Source organism: Neolamprologus multifasciatus, chromosome 22 (genome assembly GCF_963576455.1).
Source record: "Neolamprologus multifasciatus chromosome 22, fNeoMul1.2, whole genome shotgun sequence".
Lineage (NCBI taxonomy): Eukaryota > Metazoa > Chordata > Actinopteri > Cichliformes > Cichlidae > Neolamprologus > Neolamprologus multifasciatus.
Genome location: NC_140459.1, coordinates 18,869,121 through 18,890,635, shown reverse-complemented (window position 1 = coordinate 18,890,635; position 21,515 = coordinate 18,869,121). Strand labels below are relative to the sequence as shown.

General features: G+C 43.6%; 1 protein-coding gene across 5 annotated transcripts in view; it reads right to left on the bottom strand.

Moving 5' to 3' along the window:
- pum1 (pumilio RNA-binding family member 1) overlaps positions 1–21,515 on the bottom strand; it is a 30,575-nt gene continuing 9,060 nt past the window's right edge. The window contains exons 3-23 of one of the 5 annotated variants that reach the window (XM_085148611.1): positions 20,707–20,829; positions 19,957–20,025; positions 18,687–18,792; positions 16,453–16,646; positions 16,074–16,246; positions 15,715–15,979; positions 15,534–15,627; positions 15,012–15,110; positions 14,720–14,862; positions 14,337–14,475; positions 14,114–14,248; positions 13,420–13,719; positions 10,766–11,008; positions 9,739–10,033; positions 6,333–6,462; positions 6,001–6,135; positions 5,202–5,339; positions 4,422–4,547; positions 4,096–4,217; positions 3,450–3,642; positions 1–1,854 (exon numbers count right to left, since the gene is read on the bottom strand). In XM_085148611.1, coding sequence (XP_085004737.1) covers positions 1,723–1,854; positions 3,450–3,642; positions 4,096–4,217; positions 4,422–4,547; positions 5,202–5,339; positions 6,001–6,135; positions 6,333–6,462; positions 9,739–10,033; positions 10,766–11,008; positions 13,420–13,719; positions 14,114–14,248; positions 14,337–14,475; positions 14,720–14,862; positions 15,012–15,110; positions 15,534–15,627; positions 15,715–15,979; positions 16,074–16,246; positions 16,453–16,646; positions 18,687–18,792; positions 19,957–20,025; positions 20,707–20,829 — 3,354 coding nt within the window. In that variant the 3' untranslated portion in view covers positions 1–1,722. The remainder of the gene's footprint in view (positions 1,855–3,449; positions 3,643–4,095; positions 4,218–4,421; positions 4,548–5,201; positions 5,340–6,000; positions 6,136–6,332; positions 6,463–9,738; positions 10,034–10,765; positions 11,009–13,419; positions 13,720–14,113; positions 14,249–14,336; positions 14,476–14,719; positions 14,863–15,011; positions 15,111–15,533; positions 15,628–15,714; positions 15,980–16,073; positions 16,247–16,452; positions 16,647–18,686; positions 18,793–19,956; positions 20,026–20,706; positions 20,830–21,515) is intronic. The other 4 variants (XM_085148613.1, XM_085148614.1, XM_085148612.1 and 1 more) reach the window with 4 other exon arrangements.

Below are 21,515 nucleotides of genomic sequence, written 5' to 3'. Positions count from 1 at the left end.
TAAATTTTCAAAGATTTTTTTTTTTTGTTCAGTTTGGTTTCAAAATAAAGATCACACAATTGTTTAGAGACAATCTACAACAGGAGTTACAAAAAATAGTTGCCCAGGCAATAAGCATACACAGGTTCTGTTAACTATACACATATGGTTACAGGTGTGCTCGTAGTAAATATACACAAGGCTGCTCCAAATGTACACCGCGCTGTGGCGGGCGGCCTCTCTCTCACCCAAAAGGACATGGACAGTATGATACAGCACTTACAGCACTAGAGAAAATGCCAAAAAACACAAGAGTCTCCTCTGTACAATCCACGCGTTTACCCCTGAAAACAGTCATGGGTAACTGAGGAGTTTGGGGGGAGAAGGGGAAGGGGGGTTTAAATGAGTAAAAGTTATTTCCCCCACCCAGCCAGCGTACTCAAAACACATGACACATTTCATGGGGTAAAGCATTCCTATAAAAAGATCTTAAAAAAGGTCAAAAAGTCCCCCCCCCTCCCCACCAAAACAACAAACAAACAAAAAACATAAACCAGAAGACACCACTAATCTATCCGAACGTGTCCAATTGGGAGTCGGCGGGAGATCGACGTCTTTAAGTTAAGCAGTGACGAGATAAAGATAAAACCAAGCGTGGCGAATCTTTGTACAAGTACAACGCTGTATAGAAAGGGCTTTTCAAAACAAAATTTGATATTACAATTTACAATATACAACAACTCATATGTCACAACCAAGGAGGTGAGAATATACACTGAAATGCACAGTTTTTTTTTTCCTTTTTTTCGTCCCCCAGAGTGAGATTTTTTTTCTTTTTTTTCTTCTTCTCATACCAAAAAAGGGTGGTAAAGCACTTTTACATTACAAGGGTTTACAAATGTACAATTATACAGTCAGAAGTATGTGGTCACTACTAGGATACATTATAGATACAGATTCAACATCAAAAACCAGAAAAACTACAAAGTTTTATATATATATTTATATATATATGCAAAGGTCTACACCAAGTATACACGTTATATTTATAGAAGCAAGACCAGAAAACGAATCTCCCATGCTAAATGATCTGTCTGCTGGTTAGCTGATGGTGGCGCGCACGCATGTGTGTGTCTGTGTGTGTGTCTGTCTATGATTCGGGGGACGTCAGACAAATTAAATACTCGTTCCATCTCATAGTGGTAAATAGCTAGAATGAGAGGAGGAGGAGGGGGCTCTAGGATTGTGTATGCAGCAGTAGCAAAAAGTGAAAGATTTATTTATCTTTTGAGTTTATCAGAAGCAAAAAAGGGAAAAAGAAGAAGAAAAGGAGGAGTGGGGTGAGTAGAGTGGGTCTCACCTCTCCGTGTTCACCCCCACCCCCTCCTGCCACCGTCGCTGCCTTCCACTGCACCCAGTTTACAGACTGGAGTCCAGTGGGGGGAGGGGTGCCAAAAATCCAACCATAAAAAAAAGAAAAAAAAAACAAAACCCAACCCACCAACTAAGGCTGCCTGTAGCAACAGGCTCCTCCCGAAGGGTTGTCATGGAAACAGTGGTGGGAGGGGTACACGATGTCCTCTATGAGGATTCGGTGGGGTGAAGTGGGCATGATGCTTTCTGAAGGGTCAGACGAGGGAGTGGGTGGGGTAGACATGAAGGCATGAGGAAGGTGAGCTGAAGGGTGGGGAGGTGGTAGACATGATTTTGGGGTGGGGGAGGAGGAGGGGGAGGGGGTTCAGTTTACATGATGCCATTAGGAGGGCCGCAGAGAGGACCCAGGTCGACGCCGTTCTTCATGTAGTACTTCTCGAGCTTGGCGAGGATGTGTTTTCCATACGTGTACTTCCTCAGCGTGGAAATGTGAGGCCGGATCTGTGCACACACGCGCACACGCGCACACACACACACACACATTAGTCAAAAATTGATACAAATCTGCTCCCCTTACATGCATGCAGACCTCACATCAGTGACGAGGCTGACATTAACTGAGGTTGATAGATGCCATCTATCAACTGACTGAGCAAACATTACTAGAAGAGTTAATAAATAAAGGAATAAATAAAAGCTAGCTCTCTAAATTCGCCCTCTGATTTGCACTCACTTGACACTTTGTTAGACACATCTGTTCAAGTGCCAATCGCAAGGCTGAATAGATTTAGTCATGTAGACACAGCCAAGGCGAGCTGCTAAAGTTCAAAGTGAGCATCTAAATGGAGAATAAAAGTGATGTAAATGTTTGCTGGTGTTAGAAACTCATCTGCTGGCATCTCTAAAGTTTACAGAGAAAATATCCAGTGAGCAGCAGCTCTCTGCTGAAAGTGCCTTGTTGATGTCAGAGGTCAGAGGAGAATGGCCAGGCTGCTTTAAGCTGATAGGAAGGCAACAGTCACTCAAATAACCTCTTGTTACAACCAGGTATGCAGTAGAGCGCACTGTGTCAGTCCTGTCAAGTAAGAACAGGAAACTGAGGCTAGAGTTCGTACAAGCACATCAAAACTGGACAACAGAAGACTGGAAAAATGCCGCCTGGTCTGATGAGTCTCGATTTCATTCGGATGGTTGGGTCAGAATCTAGTGTAAACAACATGGAAGCACCAGCACTTGTTTATTCTACGCCACGAAGAATTAATGCAGCCCTGAAGGGGAAAAGGGGCCTAATATGGCACTCGTGAGATGTACCTAATGAAGTGTCCGGTGAGTGTACGCATTAATGCAAACTTCACTGAAATGTTCTTTCCCATTATGGATGGAGGTCAAGTTAACAGACATATTTGTACCTTAATAGCTTTAGAGGTAGTTGCTACTTGGACACAACAACAGAGTGCATTAGCTGGATGAGCTCTCATCAATCCAATCCGCCTGCACAGTTTTAGTGACGGCTGGTTTCATTATAGTTTTGTTCACATTAGTGATCCAATTTGCTTAAAAAAAAAATTCACACTGCTGAATTTAAGACTTTTTTTTTTTTAAGGATCCACTGAAAAGCTTCCCCAGGGTTTGACATCTCGAGCTGAAACAAATAGTCTCGGGTTTATAGGTTTTATAGCCGAGAACAGCTTCAATTTATTCACCTCTTATTCCTGTTCATGAGCTGAATTAAACCATCTTAAATCACTTTGAGCTTCGGGCTGTTTGGGGAATAAATGAATGTGCTGAACTTTACACCAACACCATAATAAAAATGACTATTTCCAACCTTTAAATCACAGATACTGCATTTGATTGCTCTAAAATTGAAATGTTCAATGATTATCCTTCAACTGTAACACAGACCATCGCTCTAAACGCCCGAAAACACCTCATCCAGAAAATGTCAAAGCTATACAACAACAACAACAACAACATGCACACGACTTCCCCATAAGTGACTGCAGTAAACATTGAACAAAAGAGGATTACAATCACATCTTTTATCCCAACATTTAGACGGGACACACGATGACCCCTCTGGCCCCTTTACCAACCTTATGCATTACGATTTTGCGCTGCGTTGGCTCGGCCACATCGATCATCTTCTGCACCACATAGTTGGCGTACTGGTCCTTCATCATGGTGTATAAGGCACTGTGGGGGCCCTCAGTCAGGCTGCACACTTCATCTATCAGTACGGCCCGTTCTGCCCGTGACGCATGGGTCACACACTTCTCAACCACATTGCTGGAGAAAGGAGGAGGAGGAAGGGGGGACAGTGTTAATAAAAGCCACAAGAATAGAGGAGTGAGAACACAAGCAAATGTTTTCCCACACCAACAAGCCTATCTCTGCATATGAAGTACCTGTAACCCAATTTGATCATTTCTGGCCTGAATTTTAAACAACAGCAGGTGACTTAAAGCTTAAAGAAGCTCCAAAATCACATTAGATCATCTACTCTGTAATGTGTGCCTATGGTGTAAATATAAAGGCTGTACCATGTTTGGTTCATGATCAAAGTGTCTGAGTAACAGATGTTATCATAAATATCGTAACATCCCCCAGGCACAGAAAAAGTTCCTTATCTGATTGCAGGTGTGAAGAAACCAAAGGAAAACCTCTCAAACAAAGATGGAGCTGACAACGTGCGCACGTGTGTGTGTGTGTGTGTGTGCGCGTGCGTGCGTTGGTGTTTACCTGGCAAACTTGTGCTGGCTGAGTCCCAGTACATTGCCTCTGATCTCAGCCACGATCTTACTCTTATCCTCGGCTCTGCCGTGCTCCAAAACGTGCTGGATCACGTAGTTGCCATATTGGTCCTAAATAAAACAAACCGCAGACACATTAACTAAAAACGTGAGAAGGACAGCTGGTGCCTCTGACGTCACATCAAACACAGCCAACTTCAGAAATCTGGAGGCTCCGAGAGGAGCTTTTTTTCCCCTCTTTGAGCAAACTTGAAGTGTCGTTATCCTGAAAAATATAAAGCTGCAGTCAAAGACTGACAGCGGTGAGTGCCTCACCTGCACTAGCTGCTCTGTGTGCTGATGGAGCTCCTCCAATATGGGCAGCGTCTGCTCGGGGAGGCAGTGTTCGAGAATGCGCTGGATCACTCGGCAGCCGTAAGGGTGAGTGGAGAGGGCGAAGACCTGAGAGACGCGTGTAGTTGCACATTTTTAGTCATTCCGCTCACAATCGCATATCAATTCAAGCTTAGTGAGGTGAGATGAACTCAAACTGTTTTCACTTATGGTGTACAAAGCGCCTGGAATTATCAGAGGCATACTTTCGCATACCCGGCCCACCCCTGCAGGGAAGGTGAAACACAGATTCCTGACATGCTTTCAGCTACACAAACAAATCTGAGCCACCGGGTACGAGACGTGCCGTTACACAACATGCAAATGCTCGAGAAGCAAAACACTCACACGGTGGTAACATTTACTGTCAGAGCGCCGAGTCGAGTCTCAAAACCGAGACCTTTCATGTGTAGACAACAAAAGGATGATGCACGAACACACACACAATCTTTATTTTAACACTTTATGCTAATGTAACATTTAGCTTGTAGGAAGGTAGAAGATGGCTGTCGCCACTGGGCTGAGGTTTCTGTTGCCAAGGCAACATACCCTGTCCCTGAGAAGAAAAAACAAAAAAAGGCCTGAGCATGTGTGTCTATGTGCTTTGGCGGTGACAATATGCTCGCTGCCTTCAGGCAGCAGCAGTGAGTGTGTGTGGATGTCAGCCATGCGCTGGCGTGCTACAGTGACTGAATGTGGAAATAATTTTTTGTGCAGACCGACCTGTCCCTTAAAGGCTTCGATGATGAAGTGCAGCGCGTGAGGCTGGACACATTCGATACACTTCTGCACCACATGGTTACCGTTCTGGTCCTTTACGCACTTCAGCACGTGGCCATCCAGCTCCCGCACCATCTCGCTCTGCAGAGACGAAGAAGAAGAAGAGAGGGATAGAGGGGAGGCGGAGTGAGGAGACGGACAGTAATTGTTTGTGAGAAATCAAATATTGCCTGATGGCATTTTTCAGCCTCTCCTTCATTTTTCATTGCGGCTCACAGCCAGACAAATAACACTGGGCTTTTAACAGATGCCCTGCAGGAATCTATTGGGGTCTATTAAGCAAAGATGGATAACTTACTTCCTCACATACACACAGAGAGACGCTATCCTAAAACACTGACTTCAAACTAAATTATTTCCTGTTGATATTTCTCTAGCTTTATCTGAATAGCACCAGTTTACATTTGCATATAAACTGTGGCGTCTTTAGCTTCATTCAACGCTGATGATAGAGTGCATACAAGGAGCCTGCTGTTTCACAAGGGAGCGCCAACATAAAAGCCCAGCGTACCTCTTCATCGATGCTGCATTCTGCTGTATAAATAGAAATGTGTTATCTATGAGCAATGTGCTCTCACTCACAGCTGAATTATCAGCACGTGGATAATAGATGTGCTAACAAATTGGGACACTAGGATATTTCCCCCTCCCCCCCCCTCTTCAGCAGAAATCCAAGCGCAGCAGAGTTGTGACAGGATAGATTTATTTAGGGTCATGTTTACACGCTCACAAGTGTACTTACAATAACCTGCTGATCCGAGGGGATGAACTCCAGAGCTTTCTGAATGACCCTGCAGCCGTACATCTGCAGGGCCAGAGACAGCACGTGACCTCGGATTCTCTCAGCGAGAGCCAGCTTCTGGTCCAGGCTGCCAAACTGAAACGCACAAACAAAATGAGCCTCTAATCCTTTTGACAATATGCAACACCACACATGTAAGCAAAATCAGACAGGCTACAAAAGCTATTAAAGCTAGGCGTGGTTCTGAAGAATAATCGACTGAGACTTTCCCATAAATTTAACGTTGGCGTTTCAAAGGCACACGCAGCACAGCATCAACTGCACACACACACCTCAAAGAACTTCTGGATGACGTAATTCCCAAAAACATCCACCATGAGCTGGTAGGCCGCCTGCAGGATCTCGCTGAAGACAAGCTGGCGCTCTGCTGAACTGGCTCGCTCCAATTTCAACTGGATAAACCTTTAAAAGAGAACGAGGATGAATAAAAGTATATCTTTTAAATTAAGTTCAACAAACATCTTTTGTTCTGTTCCCCCCCCCCTTTTTCTTTTTCCTGTCTGCAATGTATACAAGCCTCATGAGAAAATACAGACTCTTCTCATAAAATCAGCCAAGTGCATAAAGGGGATTTACAAAGTTTAGATGAAACTGGAGATGAAAACAAACACGTCAGAGCAATAAAGCGAGACAGATGTCCTGAGACAGAGAACTGAGAGAGAAGTGCTCCAGTTTCTTTAACCTGAGGGACAGTCGGAGTGGAGACGGTCCAAAGAGGGAGCTGAAGGAAGCGAGCAGCCTGTGAGGTGAAGAGATGGATGCCCGGCGAGGAGAGAGATAAAACAGACTGAGATGGTGGAAAGAAATTGTCTGGGACATGCAGATCGGGCATGTTGATATGTTCACAGATGACTTCGGCAGAAAAGTCTGCACATGTCTGGACTGCGTCACAGTGTCGGGCAGTGATGGTTCAGTGACAACACTTTTCTGTCAGTATCAATGTTTAATATAGAGGTTACTGCATGAAATTAAAGAGCTTAATCGCAAACCTGTCCAGATTTGCAAAGTTATTTCATTTCGCCTTGATTATTGTAATTCATGATTTCTTTGTATGAGCAAATCATCCCTGGATCGCCTACAAATGAATGCTACTATGAGATACAGTGGGGCAAAAAAGTATTTAGTCAGCCACCGATTGTGCAAGTTCCCCCACTTAAAATGATGACAGAGGTCAGTAATTTGCACCAGAGGTACACTTCAACTGTGAGAGACAGAATGTGAAAAAAAAATCCATGAATTCACATGGTAGGATTTGTAAAGAATTTATTCGTAAATCAGGGTGGAAAATAAGTATTTGGTCACCTCAAACAAGGAAAATCCCTGGCTCTCACAGACCTGTAACGTCTTCTGTAAGAAGCTTTTCTGTCCCCCACTCGTTGCCTGTATGAATGGCACCTGTTTGACCTCATCATCTGTATAAAAGACACCTGTCCACAGCCTCAACCAGTCAGACTCCAAACTCCGCCATGGCCAAGACCAAAGAGCTTTCGAAGGACACCAGGAAAAGAATTGTAGACTTGCACCAGACTGGGAAGAGTGAATCTACAATAGGCAAGCAGCTTGGTGTGAAAAAATCAACTGTGGGAGCAATCATCAGAAAATGGAAGACATACAAGACCACTGATAATCTCCCTCGATCTGGGGCTCCACGCAAGATCTCATCCCGTGGGGTCAAAATGATCATGAGAACGGTGAGCAAAGATCCCAGAACCACACGGGGGGACCTGGTGAATGACCTGCAGAGAGCTGGGACCAAAGTAACAAAGGTCACCATCAGTAACACACTACAACGGCAGGGAATCAAATCCCGCAGTGCCAGACGTGTTCTTCTGCTGAAGCCAGTGCATGTCCAGGCCCGTCTGAAGTTTGCCAGAGAGCACATGGATGATACAGCAGAGGATTGGGAGAATGTCATGTGGTCAGATGAAACCAAAGTAGAACTTTTTGGTATAAACTCAACTCGTCGTGTTTGGAGGAAGAAGAATACTGAGTTGCATCCCAAGAACACCATACCTACTGTGAAGCATGGGGGTGGAAACATCATGCTATGGGGCTGTTTTTCTGCCAAGGGGACAGGACGACTGATCCGTGTTAAGGACAGAATGAATGGGGCCAAGTATCGTGAGATTTTGAGCCAAAACCTCCTTCCATCAGTGAGAACTTTGAAGATGAAACGAGGCTGGGTCTTCCAACATGACAATGATCCAAAACACACCGCCCGGGCAACAAAGGAGTGGCTCCGTAAGAAGCATTTGAAAGTCCTGGAGTGGCCTAGCCAGTCTCCAGACCTCAACCCCATAGAAAATCTGTGGCGGGAGTTGAAAGTCCGTGTTGCTCGGCGACAGCCCCAAAACATCACTGCTCTTGAGAAGATCTGCATGGAGGAATGGGCCAAAATACCAGCTACTGTGTGTGCAAACCTGGTAAAGACCTATAGTAAACGTTTGACCTCTGTTATTGCCAACAAAGGTTATGTTACAAAGTATTGAGTTGTATTTTTGTTATTGACCAAATACTTATTTTCCACCCTGATTTACGAATAAATTCTTTACAAATCCTACCATGTGAATTCATGGATTTTTTTTTTTCCACATTCTGTCTCTCACAGTTGAAGTGTACCTCTGGTGCAAATTACTGACCTCTGTCATCATTTTAAGTGGGGGAACTTGCACAATCGGTGGCTGACTAAATACTTTTTTGCCCCACTGTATCTCACAGGGTCCTCTAAAAAGGCCCATGTTTTGTCTTCCTTACACTGGCTCCTCATAAAGTTTAGGGTTCAATTTAAAAATCTGGTGATCACTTCATAGCACAACACGTTCAAATGTCTCCATACATCAGTGAACCACTACAATCATGTTGGCTGTACATAGATCCAGTGACCTAAGTTGACACTGTTAATACCTTTACTTTAAAAGAAGCTTAGGATGCACCGTTTCAGACGTGGCTTTATTTATTTTAATCGATTTATACCATTTTAATTCTAATTACTCTGTATTGAAAAGCACTTTGTAAATTTTGCTCTTGAAAAGGACTCTTCAGTCACACATCAACTGTCAGTGATCAATATGTGAGAAATAAACCTGCCATGCAAGTACAATTATCGATGGGCACTGCTACAGCTCACCTGGCTGAGAAGGTGACCTCCCCCTGTGCTAAACCCACAACCTCGCCCCACTTCTCTCTCCACTCTTCATTGTCCTGTCTACTAGAAATTCTCTGTATAAGTTAATGTGTCTAAAGACAAATAGACTCAATCGCCTGATAAATTTGCAAGTTATTACTTGAAATTCAAGCACAAGCGATGATTTGGTGTGTTTAAACTGCTGGTAATACAAAATGAACAGTCTGGAGGCTTCAGAGTCTACAAACACCCACTGCGAACGATTAACTGCTAAAGCGGCTGGTATATTAATCGTACAGCACATCATTAGTCGCAGCCACAGACAGACTTTACTTGTTTCTACTTTTTCATTATAACTTAACTGGCACTAGTGGTACGCCTAAAAGTTGACGTTTCACAGTAACACACCCTGTCACATACTTGTCGTGCACAGTGTGGTATCCTATTAACCTGCAGTTATTGGGGCCTCCAACTGACTGCAATTACTCATGGGACAGACTTTCAGGGTACTTCAAAGGTGTTGTTTTATCCTGGAGGTAACTGCCCACACGTACCTGCTGCCGTGCTGATCCTGGCTGAACTCCATGATGTGGCCGGCGATGTCTCGGAGCTGCAGGTTGGGATAGCGGTTGTTCCTGAAGTCCTCGAGCAGGCGGCTCCGGCCTGATGGCATCACGTCCGACATGCCATAACGTAGCCGTGATGATGGGAAGAGCTGGCTGCTGGGGGAAAAGAGGGAGGAGCCAGAGCTGGCGGCGTTGCGGTACTTGGCCTCGGCTCCTGGAGCTGCGGAGATGAAACGCCCACTGCCATTGGTCAGGCCTCCTGAGGCGTCAGAGAGAAAGGGGACTGTCACAAAGTCAAATTAAGAGAATATGACACACAAATAAGTATCAATAGGTACTGCAACAGTAAAAGCAAGTTATACAATGAACATCATTCAGCCTGTCTGACACAGAATTAGCTGAAAATATATGGAATTAATCCTTAAAGTTGAGCAGTAGAGGATATTACTACTCAAAAACCCGTGTTCTTAGATAAACTCGTGTCTAGCTGAGCATGTCAGTGCACGCTTAAGTTTCCTTCCTTTGAAAAAAACAAAAAAGTCCTTTCTGATTGGTTGAATCTGTACAGAATGACAAATCTGATGCATGTGAATGAATATGCCACAGCTAGGTAATCCATCCGAGTCATAATGAAGCCTCGCCCTGGCTGTCAGTTTGTTTGATTATCATTTCATCAACACTGATTTGCATTAAAATTCACTCTGCCAACTGTCAATCACGCAAAACAAAACACTGCAACACAATTTATAATTAGTTCCTCAAAACATGGTGCCGTACAAATCTTTAGCTCCATTTGTTAGTTTGGAAAACTGAACGACAGCCGCTTCTCAATTAAGCCAGACACATCTTTTACTAGAATAAACTCTAAATGATGCATATTTGTTTACATTATTGTAAAGCTTTAAAAAAAAAAAAAGTTCTGGTAAGTTAAGTAAAGAAACCATCAACTGATAAAACATCATTATAAACCAGCAGCACTCCTAATTAACCCAACATCCAGAGAAAAGATGCTTACCAAGATTGAGGTTGGATGAGGAGCTGTGATTGGACAGGGAGGGTGGAGGTGTGAGGGAATGGGAAGGCCCCTGGTTGGGTAAAGGCATGCCCACAGGGCCAGGGGATGGACTGAAGCCCAGGGTGCCGTTGTAAAATCCTCCGTGACCAATCGGGGTGAGGCTGGAAGGTGTGCGTTTATACAAATCGCTGTTGCCTGTCAATGAGTCCCGTCTTGAGCCACTGCCACCACTCGAGTTGGCCACTAGAGGGAGACAAAGATATGAATTTAATCGGGTTATCTGTTTGTATTTATCAGTAACTGTTATTCAGTTTAACTACTCACAGCTACATTATACATTGGCAACAACGTTCCCTCTAATTTTTCATGTGTCTGAGCAAACACACAAACTCCCTGAGCGGTCCCTTGGACCACTGTGAGCAACAGCAGACGTGTGCACTGTGGTCACGCCAGCATCTAATCCATCCAAAGTTACATGGTTTATTAAAATAATCAAATTACAGCATTTACATTTATGTTAGATAGAGATGGGAATCACCATACATCCCACGATACGATATTATCACAATACTTAACGCACAATACGATATTATTGCAATTTTTAAAAATATTTTGCGATATTCAGATTCTGTACATAAAGGTAAACTTTATCAATATTCATTTTATCTAATATCAAAGTCTCACACTCAGTCTTTCTCTCATTTCAGTCAGTTTTATTGTTGACAAACTGAACGGTTTGTATTACAGTCTAGTCCAACTTAACTGAATGCAACCATCTGGTACAATTATAGCTATTCTGAACTATGAAATTTATAAAAACTATGCAGCCCATTCAGCAACTGAAGAATTTGAAAGTAAATTAAAACAAAATATAATTTTACATTAAATAAAAAAGTTTTAAACTTAACTAAAATAAAACATGTCTTAAATTAAAATAAGTAAACTGTCATGTTTATTGCTGCCAAAAAAAAGTTAAACACATTTGGACAGTGAAGGAATGTCAGGATTCTTGCTCAGAAAAAGGATCAACAAGCTCTGAAGTCAGAGCACAAAAACTTTTTTTGTAACAAAATATCGATTTCTGCTGTCCCTGTATTGATACATTATTAGCAAACAAAATATCACCATACTACACAGTATCGATTTTTTCCCCCACCCCTAAGGTTAGACTACTTTTAAATAACTGCTTTAGCCCACTTACAATGAAAATATAAAAAAATCTTGTTCATGACCTGTTAACTAGTCTTCCAATAGTGTTAACACATGTTAACACTATTGGAAGTAAAAATAACTTGAACTCCAGTTTTGAAAACCAAAACTTTCTCTCTCTCTCTTTTTTTTTTTTTTTTTTTTTTTTTTTAAATAAAGCTCTGACTTGTATTATGAGTATGAGCCTGCGGTCTGGGAGAGCGTCCTGTAACTCTCTGTCTGCAAAATACAGTCTATAATGACCAGTGTTGGGCAATTAATTATATAGTTACTTATTTAAAAAAGTAACTGAGTTACGCAAACAACAACGTTTTTTGCAGCTGTTTACCTAAAAATGCAGCCAAGGTGTTTTTTAAATAAACATTTCAAACTATTTAGGAGAACAATCAGGTGTTCTGCATCAAATTTGATGCCACACAAATTATTTGTGCCACTCCAAAAAATAATTTCTGTCCACTATAAAGGAGAACAACAGCCTGATACCTGCAGGCCTGACAACAGGAGATGTATCACTCCTGTAACACCTGTAACATTCAGCAGTCGCCTCATTGTTCTGACACACACAACAAAACTATTGACTACACTACACACTAACTACACAAGACAACACACTAACTTTAGACTCCAAACACGCTAAACGTCACAAATCTCTCACATCTCAAAACACCGCTGTCACTCCTAAAACTTCCCCCCTAAACAACTAAATGCCATGTTGCCATATTGTTTTTTGATTAATCGACATGCTACATTTTTCAACCAATAGGAAAGGGTGGGTTTTTTTGGTTTTGTTTTTGCTCACAGGCTTTCGAACATTTTCCTTATAAACACAGTTTTTACCATTTCTTCCCGCAGTAAATATAAACAACGATAGTATTCAGGAAGAAAACCAAACATTGCATATATTTTTATCATATTTCTGGTTTTACGTGGCCTATCAACATAATTTAAACACTGGTATAAAGTCCACTTTTTCCGTCAATTGTTCGTCTGTCCTGCTCACATCTCCAATGGTTGTACACGTTGTCATTAACGTGGCTTCACTCCACATCAGCCACGCTGCTTTGCTAGCTAAAACACCGGTGTCGGCACATAAGGACGCTGTCATAGCCTGTCAACGACGTTGATTAGCTGCGTATATATGAATGTGAATCGCATCATTGGCTGGACTATGGGATAAGGTGGCATCGTTCTAATCCCATACAGGAGCAGCCAGTCAATTACTGACTAACACTGCAAAACAGAATTGTTAAAAGTATTCATTTTAATTTCAATCCAGGTTAGATTTTTTTTCTATGCGCAACGCAGATTCTCTGTGCAATTGCGCACGCACGCAGCTTAGAGGGAACATTGATTGGCAAGTCACTTAGATTTATTTTAAAAGACCCAACGATATCTTTGGTTTAAAAGATAACCAAAGATATCGTGTGGAAAGAGTGCATTCCCACCTGCAGTGCCAAACCCTCCCAGCGTGGCCCCCAGAGTGGCACCGAGAGAGGATGAGGCTGGCTGGCTGAAGCCCAAGGAGGCAGACCCTGGTCCAGGCTGGGCAGAGCCTTGTGAGAACAGAGAGGAGCTCTGGGAAGAGGAGCTGAGGGACGAGGATCCGTAGAAGGAACTTCCTCCCAGAGCGCCACCGGGGCCACCCTGCTGCTGAGGCTGCTGGGATGTCATGGCACGGAAAGGACCGTTAGCCCCGCCACCAAGACCGCCATTGGCACCACCAGCAGAGGCTGCTGCAGCAGCAACTGGAGACGGGAAACAATCCAAGTCAATCATCTCATAAAGCAACAAAAAATTTATATTTTGTTAAGTAAACGCGTCGTTGAAGATAATCGTAAGATTGATTTCTTTTACTTCCCTAACAATGCTTTCAATCACCTCCATCAGTGACGTAAACCTTGGTTTTTAAAACTCAGTAACCCTCCCTCATGGGAACTCCTTGTGCAAATCTAAGTCCAGACTTGAAAGTACATAGTCACAATCCCATAATTGCGTGCTCTGGTTAGATGGGACATTTGGAACATGCTGTTAAAGGCCACAATCTGTAATCTGCTGTTTTGTGTGCATGACAGTCTCATTTATTGCAACAGAGGCAGGCCGGGCTTCTGACCACACGCTCCAAGTGAGCTGCCAGTTTACCTGCTTGTGCTGCAGAAGGCGATATGATGACGGAGGCGGGGGCCATGAGGCGGACGGGGCCACTCCTGGCTCCCGTGTTGACCACCAGGGCCCCTGTCTGATCATAGTAGGCTGCGGGCGCCAATACTGGATACCCTGAGAAAGAAGATTTTGACATGTGTCTTTCATGTAGATGACAGGCGGCAGTAACGCATAACTGAGCTGTTTATAGTTTTGCACTCACCGGGTACTCCTGCTGCTAACCCCTGCCCAAAGGCGAGGGCTGAGTTGACTGCTGCTGCTGCCACCAGCTGGTCATTCTGCTGACCCTGTTGCCCTTGGCTAGGGGTCAAAGGTCGCTGACTTCCTCCAGCACGCATCACCTTTAGAAAGTAAGAAAAGCAAAATTCTGAATTTGTTCCGTGTAGAATAAGAAACAAAGCTCAACAGCACAAATGGGAGAAGAACAAGTAGCAGTTCCCTGATTTGCTAATAATCATTTAATAATCAATGAAGAGGTCTTTGTCTAAATGCACTTTTTAACTGGCGTGAGAGACGAGCGCTCACAGAAATATTTTGAGCCGGTGGGAGCCCGTGTGTCAGTTTTTTGTCGGACAGCCAACTGACCTGCTGTTGGTTCTGCTGGCCCTGGCTTGCTGCTTGCTGATTGGCTGAACTGTTGGCTGCAGCAGCCTGCTGCTGGAAAAGGTTGGCTGGATAGACACCCCAGGGGGTCACACCGTAGTACTGGGGGGGCATCACTGCTGGACCTAGACACAAACAGATACACAAAGTAGCTTTGAGATATGGCAACAGTGTCCATATTTATGGATCAACATGGGAAAATTACATTTTTGTTTTGCATTTAACAGAAATCTAAATGGAGGTGACAGCGCGTCTAAAAAGAAGAACGTCTCACCGAGTGTAGCTGCTGCTGCTAGGCCCGCTGCGTATGGGTCTGTCCCTGGCGGCGCAGCACTGATGATGTAAGGATTGGGCACAAATGCTGGAGCCAGACCTGGAAAACACAAGGAGGGTAAAGGTGGACCAGGGCAAAAGGGCTTTACATAATACATGAAGGAAAATCACAGGACTTGTTGTGAAGCTATGGCATAACTACTTAAGAGACTCGCAAGGATGTCATATTTACTAATCAAATCTCAATCTTTAAGGCATTATTTTATTTTAAACTGAAAGACAAACAATAAAAGCAGCCAGCCTATACACCGAGCCAGGGGGTCAAGCTTTGCAAACATTAGTGGAAACCCTGTGCTACGAATACAAATATACCAGAAGAAGAAGCTGGCCAATCATCATGAAATGCACGTGACTGTTTGTTTTTGGGTAGTTTGGGAGCATCTGCAACACCAACACCATCAAAGATAATGCGTGCATGAAGCCATACAACCATCTGACATGCAGTTTAGACAGACACACTTACCAATGTGAGGCTGCTGTGCGGCTGCCAGTGCGTACTGCTGTTGCTGGGCTGCTGTTAACTGCTGCACTGCTAGGGCATTGTTTCTCTGAAACAGCTGCAAACAGCACGAAGAAAGGTGAACCATAGGTGAGCTGAGCGCTGTTGACGCACACTAAATAACTCCTCTGCCTGGTGATCTTACCTGCTGCTGGTTAGTGTAATCAAATAAGCCCACAGTGGGTGCAGAGTCCATGGGCATCTGAGAATTGTAGTCAAACTGAAGCGGCTCCATCACCGACTCCATGGGGTCCATGGTAACACCACCTTGTTCCACGCCAGAAAAGTCCTCAGGAGGTTTGGGACCTCCACCACCTCCCAGGGGTGTCAAACCCTCAGGCCCTACGCCCCCGGGACCGCCCAGCAGATCACCCTCTGGGCCGGGAGCCGGCATGTTGCCCGGGGGGCGACTGCATGGAGCAGAGGTTCGGTTAATATCTAAAGACTACCAATCATTTCTCTAAGGTGTGGGTGTGTGTCCTCTTGTGTCACGCAGATTCTTACCCAAACTCTTTGACGTCCACGTCGAGGCCGTTCTGTACAGGGAGCCCATTCGGGTTGATGACATCACTGATCACGTCAGATTCACCTTCCGTTAGCTCTTTTAGTTTCTCTCCCTCAAAGGTCGTCTTTGGCTTCTCCCTCTTTTCCTCCTCCACCTCTCCATCCCTCTGACCCTGTGTGATGGAGAGAAAATGATACAATGAGACCAGATGTACAGTGTTGCTCCTCTGCTGTACACACAGAGGAAGGCGCAGGAAGGACAAAGTGACACTGACAAAAACTACACGTTATCAGTGGGAGAAAATGACACAATGGGCGTGTGTGGCAGTTACAGTTAGCATGATCAAGGAAACAGAAGTGTTTGAGTAATGACACTTACATAGGGTCCTTTTCGAAGACAGGAATCCAGTTTGTCAGCCGGTGAGGAGGACAGAACGTACTCTACCATGCTAACCCCGAGCCCTCCACTCTCGGACCGTGGAGACATCACAGAGCCCACCCCGACTTCACCACCGCCATGGAAACCTTGCCCTGGCCGACGGGACACCATGATTGGCTGAGACACCGAGTGATCTGCCGTGAGAGGAACAGAGAACGACACGTTTACTCAGCAAACTGTGCAAGCAAAAAGTAGCAGCTTTCAAAACAGATTGCTTGAAGATTTTTCAATAGAAATGATCATCCGGAGCAGTAACAACATGTTCAGCTGTTACAGATGTGCTGGGCGGAATAACAAAGCTCCTGATGTATTGATAGCATTTCATAAGAAATTAGGATATCAGCAATATCAAATAATCTTAATCCACTTACACACAGCGCACAAAATCTGAGTAACTTAAACTCAACGTTGGGCCTGTGTAGGCACTATGGCTGATTTCAGTAACTTAATCAGTGCTGTTGGCAGCTTCTCACACACATACAGCAGAGCGCATGTAACCACATGCTGAAACAAGCACTGGCAAAGGGGAAGGTTCCAGTTTCATTACATACTGCACATCACTTTTATTTACCGTATTTTTCATTTTATTTATGTTCTGAGGAAGTTTTGGTGTTGCGAATAAATCTGATTCAGTCATTCCCACACGTGCACCAGAACTTTCCAAGACCTCTCTTAACATAAATGTACGGGGAAAATGTTCTGATGCTGTCACATCGGACATTACCGGCTCATCCAACAGCTACTAGCACCCTAAAACAAAGCCTGCATGACATCCATGCTGGATTGAGTAGATGTGTGAATAGCATGGCTAACAGTGAAGTACATTCACTGGTATAGCGTGCATAAATTCTGCCATGTGACATGTGAGAAAAATATCTGTAGAAATATTCCTGAGCTGATTCTACAGAAACTGAAGTGCATATGTGGAAAGGCTCAAAGTTTTAACTAATTTATCTCATTTCATTTACTCATCAGCTTTATCAAAAACATCAAATCAATGTGTTACAACTCAATTATTCATTGGATATTGTCTGAAAGCGTTTTCAGTTTTCACAGGACTCTACGCAGCCCTGTAAAAAGCTAAGCACACTATGATTAACAAGGTTGTAGCAGAAATCGCCCGAAGTCTCTCACACCGTTGTGGGAGGGGGGGGTTTCACCCACACTTCAGTTCATTGAGGTTTGTGGGCATTTGTTTGTACCGCTCTCCTGAGGTCCTGTCACAGCATTTCAATCAGGCTGAGGTCTGAACTTTGGGCCATTGCAACGCCTTCATTCCTTTCCCCCACCTCACTCATTCTGTTGTAGAGTTACCTTTGTAGTTGGGATTACTGTCCTGTTGTTGCATTTTGTTTTTGCTGAACAGGCACTGTGCATTACAGCCAAACATCTACACTTTGATCCAGAAGTCTTGTGGTTTGTTCAGATGCAAATTTGCAAAGCTTTAGAGAGACTTTCTCCTGGCAGCCCTTCCAAATCATGCCAAACTTTTTTTTTTACTTTCTTTGAGCATTGTTGTGGTGGTGGTGGTAAGTGGGGGTGGGGAATTTGCTAGGATTGTGCAAACACACACGTGAATCCTCCAGACAAGCAAACTGCCAAAACTTGTTACTGATCTGTTAAGTGCATTTGAATAGCAGCACCCAGCTGTTCCTGACACACTTAATTCTCATGGAAGGTCTGTTTAGTTGTTGTTTTTTCCACAAGACTGCAAAGAGTAATGTGAAAAGCATTTTTACATGACTGTAATTCATAAAAAATTAGAATACAAAAGGATTTTTTCCCGTTTTTTCATGAACCAGTGAGTATTTAACACTCTAGAAATGAGCTAACACGCGTCAGCATTTTTTCCTGGTCCAGACATGATGTACGAGCGGCGCCAGATGACTTGTAAAAAGCCGGAATATTTCTTTCGTCATCCCGTCTACAGAAATAACCACACTGTGTTAATTTGATACAACAAGAATCTCAGATCTCGACATGATCTGGGAGAACACAAGAGATCTCACTCTGACGTCAGCCTTTGAGTCTGGCGGGAAACTAAATATATATTTTACAAACACCTGACAGTGATTGTTTTGGTCGTTTTTGTGCTTAAGTGGGGGGAAAAAATGCATTCACTCCAACCTTCTCACTACAGCCATGGCACAAACAGATCCCAGGATGGCAAATACCTGAAGCCCCCCATGCACTGTCCCTCCACTGGTCCAGGAAGATCCCCTTTGGTCCATCCTTCCCAGAGTCATCTGTTTCCCAGAACTTCTTACCAGTTAGCAGCTGCTGCAGAGACACAAGACAATGAAGAAATGAAACAGGTGGCAAAAGAAATGATGAGGTTACACAGATATTGCTGGCAGATGGGAGAACAGGCAAACTAAAAATCAATCCATACAGAACAGGAAGTTTGTACAAGCAGAGCTCTGAGTAGATGGCAAAGACTACAAATGGGCGAACTTTTTTTCTTTTTGTTGTTGCTGCAAACAGTCTGTTCTTGTGTTTCCAGCAACATCTGTACTTCAACCCTTGACTGAACCCCCCCCCCCCCCCCCCCCCCCCCCCCCCCCCGAAAAAACAAACAAGAACAGGTCATTCTAACTGGATGAGTCAATCAAAAACATAAACTGCTTCTGCAGCAACAAAAACTAGCGTAGAGGAACAAACAGGAGCTCGGTGTTCCTGCTGGGAACAGCTTCATGCTTGGATTCAAAAGAAATTCTTGCACCTTATCAGCAGTTCAGTTGTTTATCTTCATCTCTCCTCGGTTTTTATTACACCCAGTGATAGTTTTCTTTTTTTCACAGTAAAAAAAACTTCTAAAACTAATCTGATGTGTATCTTCTGGCTAGAGGGGGCAAAAAAAATCCATTTATAGTTAAAAAACAAAGATTACAGAGTCATTTTTGTAAGCTTTTAATAGTCACTCTCACTACTGAACTATTACAGTGTATAGCAACAAAACGGTAATCAAGCAAGCCAAAACTAACTGCAGGCACTGGCCCAACATTAACAGACTTACTGAGAGCAAAATACAAAACAAATAACAGCCGGTCCAACGAGCTCGAATTAATAAGCATCTCTGCTCAATCTCTTCTCGGCTTTCAGAGCTTTTCAGTCTTGAAAAATACAACCCAACACCGCTTTTAGCTCATAAGCAACTGATCCATTTCTATTTTTTTTCCTCTTGGATTTCCTGCTATTCAAGTTTGACTCACTCCCGGTAATCCATCATGTTTCTATTCAGCCAAATGCCCAAGCTACAAAATACAGGGCAGGCGGGTTTAATGTCGCAGTGTTGATCCACGGCGTCTGCCCTCGTCAGAAGCACTCATTTTAACCTAAATTTAGAAGTGCAAACATGAGCAACCAGACTCAATGCTCCATTATTGGCTGAGGTCATCATCTTCTTCACAATAGGTGACCCTGATTCATCAACTCTTGTCTCACCTCTCCCATAGCGCGTCCCTCAAGAGCGAGAGCCTGGAAGTCATGGTTCAGTTCGTCCATGGAGCGCACCTGCAAACACAAAGCAAATGAGACTGTCCATTCAGCTAACACTTATCAAGGACTATCAGGACCATGTTAAGAAAATAGATATATATTAGTGATCATTTTGAGAAAACTGGAGATTAAATCTGTCATTTCAACTCAAAGAACTGCCACGGCTGCTAAACCCTCAACAAAACCCCATCGTGTAGATGAGTTAGTTACTTTAGAGTTTTAGTTACAAGGAAATTATTTCCCTTTTAGCACATATACTTATCACCACACCGTGTTTAAGGACCCTGAAGAGATGGTGCAGAGAGATGCATCGGGTGAAATGAAAAAACGCCCCGAAACTTTCACAAACGTGGAAGAGTTGGACGAATTTGTGGGGAAAAAGAAATAGCTGGCAATGGACAGATGCAAGGATACCGATGGTTACGCCACCGTGTAATAAAGATGATGTATGTTGCATCACAAGACAACATGACAGTTGATCAGGTTGTGTCACTAACTCATCTACACAAAGGCATTTTGTAGAGGTTATAGCAGCCGTGGCAGCTCTTTAACTTTGGCACTGTTACCAGGTCACTAACAAAAGTCTTTTGCTGACTGAAAATTTGATTCCTGTAATGTCTCTGCTGTATGTTGCCACTTGTGCAATATTAACACACACACACACACACACACACACACACACACACACACACACACCTGGCTGTCATGGATGTTGTCTCCAGTGGGCCAGCGATGTTTGCCGGGCTGTTCGCCATGCTGCCGCTGGAAGAAGTAGTCTACCATGGCATCGTCCTGGGAACGTCCAGCGCCCGCCACACCCTGAGAGACACAAGTACACACATGCACATTACCCTGGAATTACTGGTAACAGCAACCAGAACACAGTGCCTGAGAAAGACTGCAAACGCTATTCACCAGAGCTGAACATGCTGAAAATATACACCGAAACCAGAGTTCTTATTGTTTTGGGGGGGTTTCCTAATTAGTTATTTTATGTTTTATTTTGACTTTTTGTTTTTAATTTAGTTCAGTTTCACTTTTCAGAGTGAATTTACTTCTTTCAGTTTAGTTTTTATTAGTTTCAGTTTTGGTTTTAGTCTTTTTAATTATTACTGCATGGAGGGCATGTTTCAGAGGTAAAAAGAAAATCAGTATTACAATATAAACACATCTTTAAAAGCTGAAGTTTTTCCCAGTTTTTATCATCTTCTCTCAGGATGTGTCATTTGGATTTTTTCAGAAATCAGCAGCATCACTCAAACACAACAACAGGCTGAGGTATTTAAGGCCACATCCTCTCAGGTCCAAGTAAGAGGCAATACTTCTGTTTAACAGAAAAGCTTCCAGTCACTTCCTCCCTCCTTCACTTTGAGGGAAAACTCAAAATTCCCCCACAAGACACCACCGCAAAGAATCCACGGTTACCATGTACTGGAAACAGCTGGGCTTACTGTTTGCTGTACACGCAAAGCACAAGACAGCCAGTCAGACCAAATTGTTGCTTA